Source organism: Amblyraja radiata, chromosome 6 (assembly GCF_010909765.2).
Source record: "Amblyraja radiata isolate CabotCenter1 chromosome 6, sAmbRad1.1.pri, whole genome shotgun sequence".
NCBI lineage: Eukaryota > Metazoa > Chordata > Chondrichthyes > Rajiformes > Rajidae > Amblyraja > Amblyraja radiata.
The window spans coordinates 54,768,857-54,782,673 of record NC_045961.1 but is presented as its reverse complement, the minus strand read 5'-3'; the positions used below and the strand labels follow the sequence as shown (position 1 = coordinate 54,782,673).

Here is a 13,817-nt window from a genome sequence, read left to right as displayed (position 1 = left end):
GAAAATATACCACCGATCGGAACAAAACTTATTGCAATTGCAGCACAGGAGAACGGTAAGGTGGCGAAAAATTGTAGCACTATCGTGTACTGTTTTTGCGCATAGAAAAATTGCGCAAACCAGAAGAGCACAAGATCATAGTTTTAGTTACGTGTACTAGACTAGACCAAGTGGGACCCGTTGGGCCCCGTCCCTAATGCAGGGGAGATGGGGGCGCGGCATCACATGGGAGGGCTGGTCCCCGAATGCGGCATCGGCGCTCACCCCGGAGACAGGTGCCCCCCCCCAGAGCCAATTACACGTTCCCCCAACGTAACCCGTTCGCCCAACGCAATATTCCACCACTCACCCATAAGTCCCAACTGCGCAGGCGCGTCATCCCCAACACTCCCTCCCCCTCCTCTTCATCCTCCCTCTTCTCTCCCCTCACCTCCTCCCCTCCTCCACTCCAAGAATTAGAAGCACCTCTATCTTGCCTTCAGCATTTCTCACTGTACGAACATGTTGGATTAATGTTTGTGAAGCCCCACCCCATTCAAACTGATTCCAAGCATCAGCCCAGTTTTAGCCGAGTGGTTGGATTTTTTGGTATGTGAATGCCTTAAATCTGCTTGGATAAGAAATTAGAGGAAAGCAGTCTTCCTGCTTATTAGAGACACTATTCAATGGATCGTGTCGAATTAGAGTATTCATTTCATAAATGTATACCATTGTTTTCATTTAACTAAAGGGCCTGTCCCATGAGCATGTGACTGCATGCGGCAAGCGCGACCAAACTGAAAGCGGGGGCTGCACGGAGGTCGAATGATCCCTGTACAGGGCCTGTCCCACCAGCATGCGACTGCATGCGGCGAGCGCGACCAAACCGGAAGCGGGTTCTGCGCGGAGGTCGAGTGATCCCGTACGAGTTGACGTGAAGTTCGAGCGAAGTCCGCGGGAAGTTCGCGCTAGGCGGACGCCGTCATAAGGCGTCGAGGCGGTGCGTACGGCCTCAATGCGGCTGCGGGCCGGCAGGCCGTTGCCGCGCGGAATTTTTGAACAATGTCAGTTTTTCGGAGCCCCGTGCGATGTCGGGACCAGCTCCGCACAACTCCATACAGCTCCGACGATCGAAGTGGGACCGGCCCCGCGAGGCCATAGGGCTCAAGTGACCACGTTAGGTCGTGCTTGCTGCATGCAGTCGCATGCTCGTGGGACAGGCCCTTTAGTCAGATAGCACTGACAGGTGACTAGATAGGACCAGTACAGTCATTTGATGATCTCCAAGTCAGATAAAGTTGAGCTGAATCTTGCAGGCAAATTATACAGCTTTTTGTCTGATAAATCCATTGAATGCCTAAGGAACCATGCTGCATAACGATTTTACCAAGTAGTTTTACTTTTTTTGCCACCAACTTTTTTGATTGTTTTATCAAGACGTTTGTTTTGATGTTTGATCATTTGAATGAGAAATGGTCAAATCTGCAGTTTGTCATTTTTAGATACACTCACAATAGTTCATGCACTTTCAGTCAGACCTGCAATGTGGCACTTAAAACCTATTATAGCACATTGATTAATAATGTCTCACCAGCTTAACTCTGATGCACACGTTCTAAGTATGAATGAGTCAAAAAGAGAAGGAAAAGCAAGATAGATAACATTAGACTATTATTATCAAAACATTTAAATTTCATTATCCAATGATTTCATAGTTCTCTTCATTGGTGAGTAAGCAAATGTGATGCCGTTATTAGTAGAACTTCGCAAGTTTTATCTTTCAACTTTTATTTGGCGCTCTCCCCATGCAGCAGTCAAAGTTTTTTAAATGGAAGTATAAATGTAGGAATGCCAACGTATAAAACAGATGTCTGTACCGTTCAGTGCGTTTTGTTTCATTCTCTTTGTGAACCACATGCCAGATGCTACAGTTTTACTCTTGCAGGAAGGTGAGATGTTATCTAGCATACCTCCCACTGTCGAGTAGCTTAAAAGGTCAAGAAACAAGAAGATGAAAAGCTTCTTGCAGCCAGCATTTTCATTGACTGCACATTGAAAGAGAGCACTAATGCTTTATATTTGATCAGCCATGACTATTGTTTCTTTTAGACCACCTTGTCAGACACTGTCTTCTGCAAATCTATTGTGCTATAGACCACTGGAGCATCTGACTCTAGGGCTCTTGCTCCAGGTGCTTACTCCCTCTGGTGCTCTCTCGCTCTCGCTCTCCCTCTGGTGCTCTCTCGCTCTCCCTCTGGTGCTCTCTCGCTCTCCCTCTGGCGCTCTCTCGCTCTCCCTCTGGCGCTCCCTTGCTCTCACTCCATCACGATATCTCAATCTTGATCCCTCGCTCTCGATCCCTCTCTTGCTCTCTCTTGGTCCCTTGATCCCCATCTCCCCCTTGATCCCCCTCTCCCCCTTGATCCCCCTCTCCCCCTTGATCCCCGTCCCTCCCTGATCCCCCTCTCCCCCTTGATCCCCCTCTCCCCCTTGATCCCCCTCTCCCCCTTGATCCCCCTCCCCCTTGATCCCTCTCCCCCCTCTTGATCCCTCTCTTGCTCTCCCTCTCTCCCTTTCTCGATCCCTCTCTTGCTCTCTCTCTCTCTCTCTCTCTCTCTCTCTCTCTCTCTCTCTCTCTATCTCACTCTCTAACTCCTCAGCAGCTATTGACCCTGTCCTCTCTACATAAGAGGCTGAAAAGGTGTTCAATTGCCCCCAAGCTTATCCAAATTAATTTGTATTTATTACAGCCAAACATTGCTTATTTTTCAGAAGTGAATAAAGCTGAACGTTACTGAAAAGTCGTCAGTGCTACAGAGCTGAGCAATTTTAACTGTACTCGTTAACTCCATTAACTATGTGGCCGTGGTCAACTTGTGAAATCCCTCAAAATGTTTAAGCAGAGGTTAACTTCTGGGAATAGTGACTGAGGGACTTCAGGAGCTGTTTAAATACCAGACGGGTGGTGTATTAATTAATCATCGCTGAAGGAGACTAGCCATTACTAGAGTTTTATAAAGTCATGTCTGTAATCCACAATCCTTTTGTTACTTCCTCTTAAAATTGAGACCACAGTGAAAAGATCAGATTTCAGAGATCATCTATGTATCTGAAGTCTGACTCCTTCACTGTGCTCTCAAGTTTGAGGAAGCAGCAACAAGTTCCTTCATTTCAAACATGAAATGCTAAAAGTCTTTTTGAGCACTTCATGTTTTATAAAGTCCAGTAATTATACATAGCACATTTATAAAACTCCAGTAATTCTAAATAGCACATTTTGCAAATTACTACAGTGTTTGTTGTGTTTAATAGCCTGATGGCTGCAGGGAAGAAGCTATTCTTGAACCTGGACTTTACAGTTTTCAAGCTCCTGTACCTGCTTCCCGATGGCAATGTTGAAATGAGTGTGTGGCCAGGATGGTGTAGGTCTTTGATGATTTAGGCAGCCTTTTTGATACAGCGACTACGATAGATGCCTTCGACGGTGGTGAGGTCAAAGCCGGTGATGGACTGGGCAGTGGTCACAACTTTTTGTAGTCTTTTCCGCTCCTGTACGTTCAAGTTGCCGAACCAGGCCACGATGCAACCAGTCAGAATGCTCTCTACCGTGCACCTGTAGAAGTTTAGGAGAATCCTCTTCGACATGCCGAATCTACATAATCATCTCAGGAAGTTGAGTCGCTGATGTGCCTTCTTTATAATTGCATCGGTGTGCTGGGTCCAAGAAAGATCTTCAGAAATATGCATGCCCAGGAATTTGAAGTTATTGACCGATTGTAGACAGCTGCAAAAATAATAGAGTTGCCATCATGGGTGATTTTAACATTTCTAATATAGATTGGGACTGCCATAGTACCAAGGGATTAGACGGGGTGGAATTTGTCAAGTGAGTTCAGGAAAGTTTCTTCGGGCAATCTTAAGGGGTTGGACAGGCTAGATGCAGAAAGATTGTTCCCGATGTTGGGGAAGTCCAGGACAAGGGGTCACAGCTTAAGGATAAGGGGGAAATCCTTTAAAACCGAGATGAGAAAAACTTTTTTCACACAGAGAGTGGTGAATCTCTGCCACAGAGGGTAGTTGAGGCCAGTTCATTGGCTATATTTAAGAGGGAGTTAGATGTGGCCCTTGTGGCTAAGGGGATCAGAGGGTATGGAGAGAAGGCAGGTACAGGATACTGAGTTGGATGATCAGCCATGATCATATTGAATGGCGGTGCAGGCTCGAAGGGCCGAAGGGCCGAATGGCCTACTCCTGCACCTAATTTCTATGTTTCTATCATCCGTATTATGGTAGAGAAGGTGCTGGATGTCATAAAATGTATAGGTAAATAATTCCACCAGTCTTGATCAGGTATATATCCAAAGACACTGTGGGAAGCTCAAGAACAAATTGCAGGAACCCTGGCTGAAAAGTATGAATCTTCCTTCAGCTCGGGTGAGATGCTGGAAGACTGGAGGGTGCAAAGAAACACTTATGACTATGGACCAGTGGGCCAAACATCTCTAATACGTGTTATAGGAGAGGATTTTGGAGGGGTAAGATATCCTGGATGTGGGAGCATAGGTTGATTAGGGATAGTTAGCATGGTTTTAGGTGTGTAATGTGATTGAGTTTTTTTGAAGAAGTAACCAAGAAGGTTGATGAGCCATAGACATTGTCTATATGGATTTCAGCAAGGGCTTTGATAAGGATCTGCATAGCAGGCTGCTCTGGAAGGTTAGATCGCATGGAATTCAGGGAGAGTTGGCTAAACGGATACAGAATTGGCTTCACGGAAGGAAGCAGAGGATGATGGTGGAAGGGTGTTTTATGAGGGGGGTTTTCGTGACCCCTGTGCCTCAGGGTGGAGAACAGGGCTTTTGGCACATTGGCCTTCATCATTCATGGAATTGAGCATAGACGTTGGGATAGACACAAAGTGCTGAAGTATCTCAACGGATCAGGCAACATCTCTGGAGAAAAAGGATGGGTGACATTTCGGGTCAGAACCCTCCTTTGAGTCTGAAGAAGGGTTCCGACCCAAAACGTCACCAGTATGAGGAAGGGTCCTGACCTGAAACGTCAGCATCCTTTTTCTCCAGAGATGCTGCCTGACCCGCTGAGTTACTCCAGCACTTTGTGTTTCTCTTCAGTATAAACCAGCATCTGCAGTTCTTTTCTACACATTGAAGTTTGATGTTATGTTACAATTATACAAGACATTGGTGAGGCTGCATTTGGGGTATTTTGTTTAATTTTGTTCACCCTGCCATTAAACTGGAAAGAGTGCAAAGACGTTTTTTGTGGATGTTGCCTTTGTTCCTTAGAGTGCAGGAATCTGAGGGATGGTCTTATAAATGTGCACAAAATCATGAGGGGAATAGATAGGGTAGATGCACAGTGTCTTTTACCCAGAGTAGGGGAATCAATTCAAAACACAATATGAGGCAATTCAAGCACAGATGAAAAGGGAGGGGGACGTGGGGCTAAGGATAGGCAGAGGTGAAGAGATGGGTCTTGAGGCGGGACTGGAAGATGGTGAGGGACACGGAATTGCAGATCAGTTGGGGGAGGGAGTTCCAGAGCCTGGGAACTGCCCTGGAGAAGGCTCTGTCCCCAAAACTGCGGAGGTTGGACTTGTGGATGGAGAGGAGACCGGCTGATGTGGATCTGAGGGACCGTGAGGGTTGGTAGGGGGAGAGGAGGTCAGTGAGATATGGGGGGGGGGGGCAGATGGTGGAGGGCTTTGTAGGTGAGGACCAGGATTTTGTAGGTGATCCGGTGGGAGATGGGAAGCCAGTGAAGTTGTTTGAGGACTGGAGTGATGTGATGCCAGGATTTGGTGTGGGTGATGAGTCGGGCGGCTGCGTTCTGGACCAGTTGGAGTCGGTTGATGTAGGTGGAGCTGATGCCAAGGGGAAGTGAGTTGCTGTAGTCCAGTCGGGAGGAGATGAAGGCATGGATGAGTCTTTCAGCAGCGGGAGGTGTGAGAGAGGGTCTGAGTTTGGCGATGTTGCGGAGGTGAAAGAAGGAGGTTTTAATGACATGGCGGATGTGAGGCTCAAGGGAGAGGGTGGAATCAAAGATCACACCAAGGTTGCGGGCCTGGGGAGATGGGGAGACAGTGGTGCCGTCGATGGTGAGAGTGGGGTTATTGATTTTGCTGAGTGTGGATTTGGAGCCTATGAGGAGGAATTCTGTTTTATCGCTGTTGAGTTTGAGGAAGTTATGTTGCATCCAGGTTTTTATAGCTGACAAACAGGAGTTGATATGGGCGAGGGGGGGGGGGGGGGTTATGGGGGGATTTGGTGCCGAGGTAGATCTGGGTGTCATCGGCGTAACAGTGGAAGTCCAGGATGTAGTTGAGACGGCATTTAAAAGTCGATGTACACATACAGGAACGTTTTCGAGGGCAAATGGTGCCCGACTTAGATGGGACTTTGAAAATGGCGCCAAATCCTGCTGTCTCTTGCATATGGACTCAGTGGCGCTGTTTCTATGCATTCTGTACTAAACCAGGGATTGTACTCATGTCTGGCAATAATCTAACTGATCTGTATGCAAGAAAGAATTTCACTGTACTTGGTACACGTGATGATCAAAAATCATTGAACCATGGGGCGGCACAGTGGCTCAGCAGTGGAGTTGCTGCCTTACTGTGCCAGAGACCCGGGTTCAATCCTGACTACGGGTGTTGCCGGAATGGAGTTTGTACATTCCCCCTGCGTAGGTGGGTGCTTCGGTTTCCACCCACACTCCAAAGACGTACAGGTTTCCGGGTTAATTGGCTTCAGTAAATTTGGGCGGCAGTGTGGCACAGCAGTAGAGTTGCTGCCTTACAGCGCTTGCAACACTGGAGACCCGGGTTCGATCCCGACTATGTTTGCTGTCTGTTCGGAGTTTGTATGTTCTCACCGTGATCTGCGTGGATTTTCTCCGAGATGTTCAGTTTTCTCCCACATTCCAAAGAAGTACAGGTATGTAGGTAAATTGGCTTGGTATAAGTGTAAATTGTCCCGAGTGTGTGTGTAGGATTGTGTTAATGTGTGGGGGCCACTGGTCGGTGCGGACTTAGTGGACCGTAGGGCCTGTTTCCGTGCTGTATCTCTAAACTAAACTAGATTTTAAATTATCCCTACTGTTTGGGATACTGCTTGTGTATGCTGGTCGACATGGATTTGGTGGGCCGAAGGGCCTGTGTCAGTGCTGTATCTCTCAAGACTAAAGTCATTGATCTTGGCTTAAAAGCTTATTTCTGTGCTGTATGACTACCACCATGGAAGTTTGTGCCGTTAACAAATGCAATATATAGCAACAGCACTATTTTGTCGGTTGCTTTTGCTCCCTATTCACTCCAGCACCAACTCTTTACCACATCTCCTTGGGGCAATACTAGTTTTTTCAGGCACAGCCATGTAAGGGCAGGTCGCAGACAAATGTTGAGAACAGCAAGGTGGGGGGGCCAGGAACGCACCCTCATACCATCCTCGCGCATTACTGCAGAAGTGCTGACATACTGAGGTTTGTCAGTTTCAAAATACAGTACCTGATCTTCCTGCCTTCATAGAATGAGATCCAGCATTCTTAAACGCAGGAGGCAGGCTTAGGAACGGAATGAGCTTATTCTGAATACGTTCATTCTGTCTTTCAATCATTACCGTTCCCACAAAAAGCAACAACCCTGTCTCTGAAAAGTTCCCTTTGAACAAATGCCTGATTATATGGGTAGGGACCTGTACGTTTAACCCAGAGGTGGTGTCTGTCTGCATGAGCAGCCGTCAGTGTGTACGGTTGTACAGGTATGTGGTATGTTCTAAAATGACTGAGTGAATATTTATCCGTTTGGAATTTCAGATGATTTTGAAAACGGCTCTTTTATTTAGCAGGCAAGCAAGAATCACTTTTGTTTTAGTGTTGTGAATGTGCTAACTGTGAATTATATTTGTAAATTTAAAATCTATCCTATTTATTTTTGGCATAATTTAATGACTTTATCATTTGACCAGTTCTCTGTCTTAGATTGCCTCGGTAACTTGTTTTTGATCTACTGCGTTGTGTAGTGTAAAAATAAGTTGGCTTTGGCAAGATTATCAAATAGTTTGATTGAATTTGAAGAAAAGGTACACCCTGAAAACAAGCCCTTCCTCCCATGATAGACACAAAATTCTGGAGTAACTCAGCGGGTCATCTCTTGAGGAAAAAGAATGCGTGACATTTCAGGACGGAACCCTTCTTCACCTTCTTGAGGTGCTCCAGTACTTTGTGTCTATCTTTGGTATAAACCAAAGATAGCTCTTTGCAGTTCTTTGTTTACAGACCTGTTATGCTGCAAGTAAGAATTTCATTGTTCTGTTTCTGGTACATATGGCAATTGAATACTCTTGACTTATAACAGCATTTAAAAGACTTTTGGACAGGTACATTAGAAAGGTTTAGAAGGATACGTGGCACTTGCAGGTAAATGGCACTTGCTTAGATGGGGCATCTTGGTCGGTCGGCTTGGACGAAGGGCCTATTTCCGTGCTGTGTGACTATGACTCAGCAGGCACTGGACATGTGGGGCCTGGAATCTCAGGCTTTGCGACCAATGCAATTAGTCCGAGTGTCACCGTGGTCACCGAGCTCTCTGGGTGGTGGTGGTGAACGGCCCAGGAAACTAAAGTCTTCCATGACATGAGCACCATCACCCACCAGCACAGTCCCTCAGTCACCGTTGTCCCACAGGCAGCCATTGCAGGCTGCTCCTTCAGTTGGGGCCAGGATTAGAGGATATTATCTACAAGGAGAGGATGGACAGATGGGTTGTTTTCTCTGAAGCGTCAGAGGTTGAGGGGAGACCTGATAGAAGTATATAAAACTATGAGAGGCGTAGATAGGGTAGACCGTCAGAACCTTTTTCTCCAGGGCATAAATGTCCAACTCCAGAGAGCAAAGATTTAAGGTGAGAGGGGATATGTTTTTACATAGAAGGTGGTGGGTGCCTACGTCACTCTGCCAGGGGTGGTGGTCATGGAGACAGATATGATGGTAACGTTTAAGAGGCTTTTAGATAGGCACAGAAACAGCATGTACAAAGTTTCCCTTCCAGTTTTAGAAATAATATTCCAAATACAACGAGTGATTTTTTTTTTGTTGAAAAGATTATGAAAGTTATCCTGGGGTATGCTGTAGGTTAAAGATTTGCTTACTGAGGAAACTCCTGTCAAGTAGCTACGAGATGGATGTTGTTCAAGGTCCTTGTTGATCTAATTAATATTTTCAGACCAATCAAAATCCAGAAATAGTTTTGGATTTGTTTGCCATGTTGCCAGCTACTGGGAATCTTTCAACGAGGTGGTACTTGACAGTTTATTTTCCCCCTTAGGATAGAAGTAGGATGAATTAAACTGTATGTGGGTAGACACCATTGATGAGATCATTGTCTAGGCCATTTTGCACACCTGGAGCTGTGGAAGGCAGGCTTTTATAAGAAATGTCAGGGCAGGTTGGAGAGGTCATATAACCCATGGCATTTAGAAGAGCACAGATTATAGTTCCTAACTCCACCTCAACTGTCAGAACTGTGGTTTCTGATAACTTGACAGTCTGCAGCCCTGGTCACCCCATTACCTGAAGGATGTGATCATATTGAATGGCGGTGCAGGCTCGAGGGGCCGAATGGCCTACTCCTGCACCTATTTTCTATGTTTCTATGTGGCGGCTCTGGATAGCGTGCAGAGGAGGTTTATCAGAATACTGCCTGGATTAGAGGGTATCAACAATAAGGAGAATTTGGACATGCTTTGTATTCTCTGTAACGCCAGAGGTTGAGGAGAGACCTGACAGAAGTATATATATTTATGAGAGTCATGGATAGGGTAGACAGATCTTTATTCCTGAGTGGTAGCACAATGGCACAGCAGTAAAGTTGCTGCCTTACAGCGCCAGAGAACCTGATTTAATCCTGACTACGGGTGCTGTCTGTACGGTGTTTGTACGTTCACCCTATGACCGCATAGGTTTCCTCTGGAGCATCTTGGATGGCATGAACGAGTGGACCAAAGGGCCTGTTTCAGTGCTGTACGACTCAAATTGAAGCCCAGATCTTTGCAAAATCCAAGAAATGCATCGTAAAGCTGAGATGGCAATAATTTAATTTTAAAGTGCAGTCATTTTAATGCATTTATAACCAACAGATGGTAGACATGAGACAAATTGTCAGTATTTCCCTAAGGAGACACTAAGCAGCAGTTGAAACTGTGCTCACCACATTAGCTGTTATTGATCTCAAGCAAGACCCTGTGTTATAAGTAGTGCAGACACTGAAAGGAGTGGAGTCAATTGTGCCCGCTGTCTAAATCAGTGGCCCCCAAACTTTATCAAAATTGATCAAGCATTTGACCTTGCAGCCCATTTCTGAAGAGAACACGATAAATGAAATGTTAATTCTGTTGGAGTTTTCAAAACTTTTTACTTTGGCTTTGCAGCTTTCCAATCATAAAATTAAAGTATTAAACAAAAATCAAATTAACTACCGGTAGTTAAAATCAAAATTAAAGTGTGTTATAAAAGACTGGCATGAATATTGTGAGGACAATGAATGCTCCTACTGCCTAACTCGTGTATGCTGAAACGTGCACAACTGCAAGGGGGACCTCAATGAAACTTACTGAATAGTGAAAGGTCTGGATAGTGTGGATGTGAAGAGGGTGTTTCCATTACTGAGAGTCTAGCACTAGAGGTTGTAGCCTCAGCACTAAAGGATGTTCCTTTAGGAAGGAGATGAGGAGGAATTTCTTTAGTCAGAGGGTGGTGAATCTGTGGAATTCATTGCCACGGACAGCTGTGGAGGCTAAATGACTGGGTATTTTTAAGGCAGAGACTGACAGAGTCTTGAGTAGCACAGGTGTTGGAGAGAAGGCAGGAGAATGGGATTGAACGTGAAAGATAAATCAGCCATGATTGAATGGCGGAGTAGACTTAATGGACTGAATGGCCTAATTCTGCTCCTATAACTTATGAAGTTATGATTGCACATTCAACCTTTTCAGCAACCATTGTAATATTCCATAATTTTCTCTGAAAAGTTTGGACCATCTCACGGCCCAGTTTCAATCCTTTGTGGCCCAATTTTGAACCCCAATCAGATGTTGGCAACCTGCAGTCTGCATGCAATGCACTACTTGGGGATGCTTTTGAGCTTTCCTTCTTCTTCCTGTTGGGCCGAAGACAGGGGGCGGAAATCGCTGTCAAAACAGGGGGGGGACACACAATTTATTGGCGCCTGTGCGCGCGCGCACACACACACACACACACACACACACACACACACACACACACCTTTGGAGGCTTCGCCCTGAGGACGGTAAAATCGCTGACCTTGTTGGTGACCGACTCAGAACTCCAGCAACAGCAGCTTCGTCCACCCCGAATCGTGGGGCTTGAATCGGCCCATTCGCAGGGTTTCATCGCCCGGCGTGGCTTAAAACCGGCCGCAGGATCTTCCATCCCCCGGCGGGGCTTCAACATCGGGAGCCTCGATCGCCTCAATGCAGCAATTTGACCGCGGGGCGATGGAAGGTCCCGCGACCGATTTTATGCCGAGCCGGGCGATGAAATGCCCTGCGAACGGGCCAATTCAAGCTCTACTCTATGATCTTTGCTCCACCAGGACGTCTCCCACCTCCAATCATCGCGCGTAATCATCATGTCCCGCTCCCCCCCTCCCCCTACTGACCGACGTCTCTCTCGTCCAATCGGCGCCCTCGATCATAGTCCCACCCCCACTGTTTCGTGGAAATTGAAGATTTCTTTTCTCACCAAATTTAAAAATCCGGATTACAAAACATGGGGGGGATTGTCCCCCACCTCTCAAAACATAGAGGGGACGTGTACCCCATGTTCCCCCCCGGATTTCCGCCCATGTAAGATGCAGAACCTTGAAAGTGTTGTACCACCAGACTCAGGAAAAGCTTCCCCTCTGTTATCAGGCTTCTGAACAGTCCTTCCATTAGCTAGGGTGCTGTTCGATTCACCTCTACCCCATTGCGGACATAGGATTTTGTCAATGGAACTGGTGTGCTACAATGCAGAAAACTGTATTCTACGTCTCGTATCTTTGACTTTTGCTGTTGTACTTGCGTTTGACTGATTTGTATTTATGCTTAGTATTATCTGATCGGTTTGGATAGCATGCAGAATGAAACTTTTCATTGTACCTCTGTATGCATGACAATAATAAAACTAAACCTAGAGGTACAATTGAGTGCAATACTTGGGCTGAATGCTGAGTGGATTTTAATATGCCTTTCTTTTCTCTCCAGAGATAGATGCCAAGGAAGCCTGTGAGTGGCTGCGAGCTGCAGGATTCCCTCAGTATGCACAACTGTATGAAGGTAAGTTTGGGTTTTGTGGCCCTTGCCGTCCAAAGTGTATTGAAAATTGGATGAACTAGTGCGAGTAGGGAGAAAACAACTCACAATCCCTGAAACAAATCCTTGTTCATTCATGAAGATGCGAGGAACTACTGGATGCTGAAATTTTGCATGGAAAACAAAGTGCTGGAAGAACTCAGTGGGTTAGGCAGCATCTCTGGAGGACATGGATAGGTGATGTTTTGGGTTGGGACCCTTCATCAGATCTGACTTTTGGCATCAAGTTCAGCACAGGCAGTGTGGGCTGAAGGTGCTGTACTGTTCTATGTAAACAGTAAATACGTGAAAACTGGGCGACAAGTATAGTTTGGTCATGATAGACAATAGGTGCAGGAGTAGGCCATTCGTCCCTTTGTGCCAGCACCGCCATTCACTGTGATCATGGCTGATCATCCACAATCAGTACCCCGTTCCTGCGTTCTCGCCATATCCCTTGACTCCGCCATCTTTAAGAGCTCTACCTAACTTCTCTTGAAAGCAACCAGAGAATTGGCCTCCACTGCCTTCTGAGGCGGAGAATTCCATTGATTCACAACTTTCTGGGTGAAAACGTTTTTCCTCATCTCCGTTCTAAAAGGCCAACCTCTTATTCTTAAAACTGTAGCCCCTGGTTCTGGACTCCCCCAACATCGGGAACATTTCCTGCCTCTAGCGTGTCCAATCCCTTAATAATCTTTTATGTTTCAATAAGATACCCTCTCATCCTTCTGAGTATACAAGCTCAGCCGCTCCATTCTATCAACATATTACAATCCCGCCATCCTGGGAATTAACCTTGTGAACCTACGCTGCACTCCCTCAATAGCAAGATAGTAAAGCATTAAAATCCTGAGTATATTTATTGCCCTTCAAGGGAGGGAGGGAGTGGCGGTGGATAGTGTAAGAACTCAGGACAAAGTTTGTTTGGGACTTTATCATGAATGCATTGATTATCAGTGCAAGATTTAATGCTGGCTTTCATTAGACTTTAGAGATACAGCGTGGAAACAGGCCGTTTGGTTCACCGAGTCCACGCTAACCAGCGATCACCCCATACACTAAAACTATCCTACACACTAGGGGAAATTTGTGATTTTACCCGAGCCAATTAACCCACAAACCTATATGTCTTTGGAGTGTGGGAGGGAACCAGAGAAAACCCACGTGGTCACAGGGAGAATGTACAAACTCCGTACAGACGACACCCATAGTCAGGATCGAACCCGGGTCTCTGACACTGTGCGGCAGCAGCTCTACTGCTACGCCACTGTGCCGCCCTTTGCTGTTGAGCATAACAGGCCGGTTAACCCAATACACATAGATAAGATATAATATAATGTGTGAAGATGGACATCATTGATGAGATCACTGTCTCGGAATGGAGTGACTGGAAAGTTCTTACTGTGATGTGTCAAAGACCCAAAAGCACTTCCGAGAAAATAATGAGCAAAGTTTTTTTGCAGCTTA

General features: G+C 46.1%; 1 protein-coding gene across 4 annotated transcripts in view; it reads left to right on the top strand.

Moving 5' to 3' along the window:
• The window catches only part of stard13 (StAR related lipid transfer domain containing 13), a 363,098-nt gene that overhangs the window by 305,249 nt on the left and 44,032 nt on the right, over positions 1-13,817 (top strand). For all 4 annotated transcript variants that reach the window (XM_033022887.1, XM_033022886.1, XM_033022889.1 and 1 more), the window contains one exon: positions 12,261-12,332. In XM_033022887.1, coding sequence (XP_032878778.1) covers positions 12,261-12,332 — 72 coding nt within the window. The remainder of the gene's footprint in view (positions 1-12,260; positions 12,333-13,817) is intronic.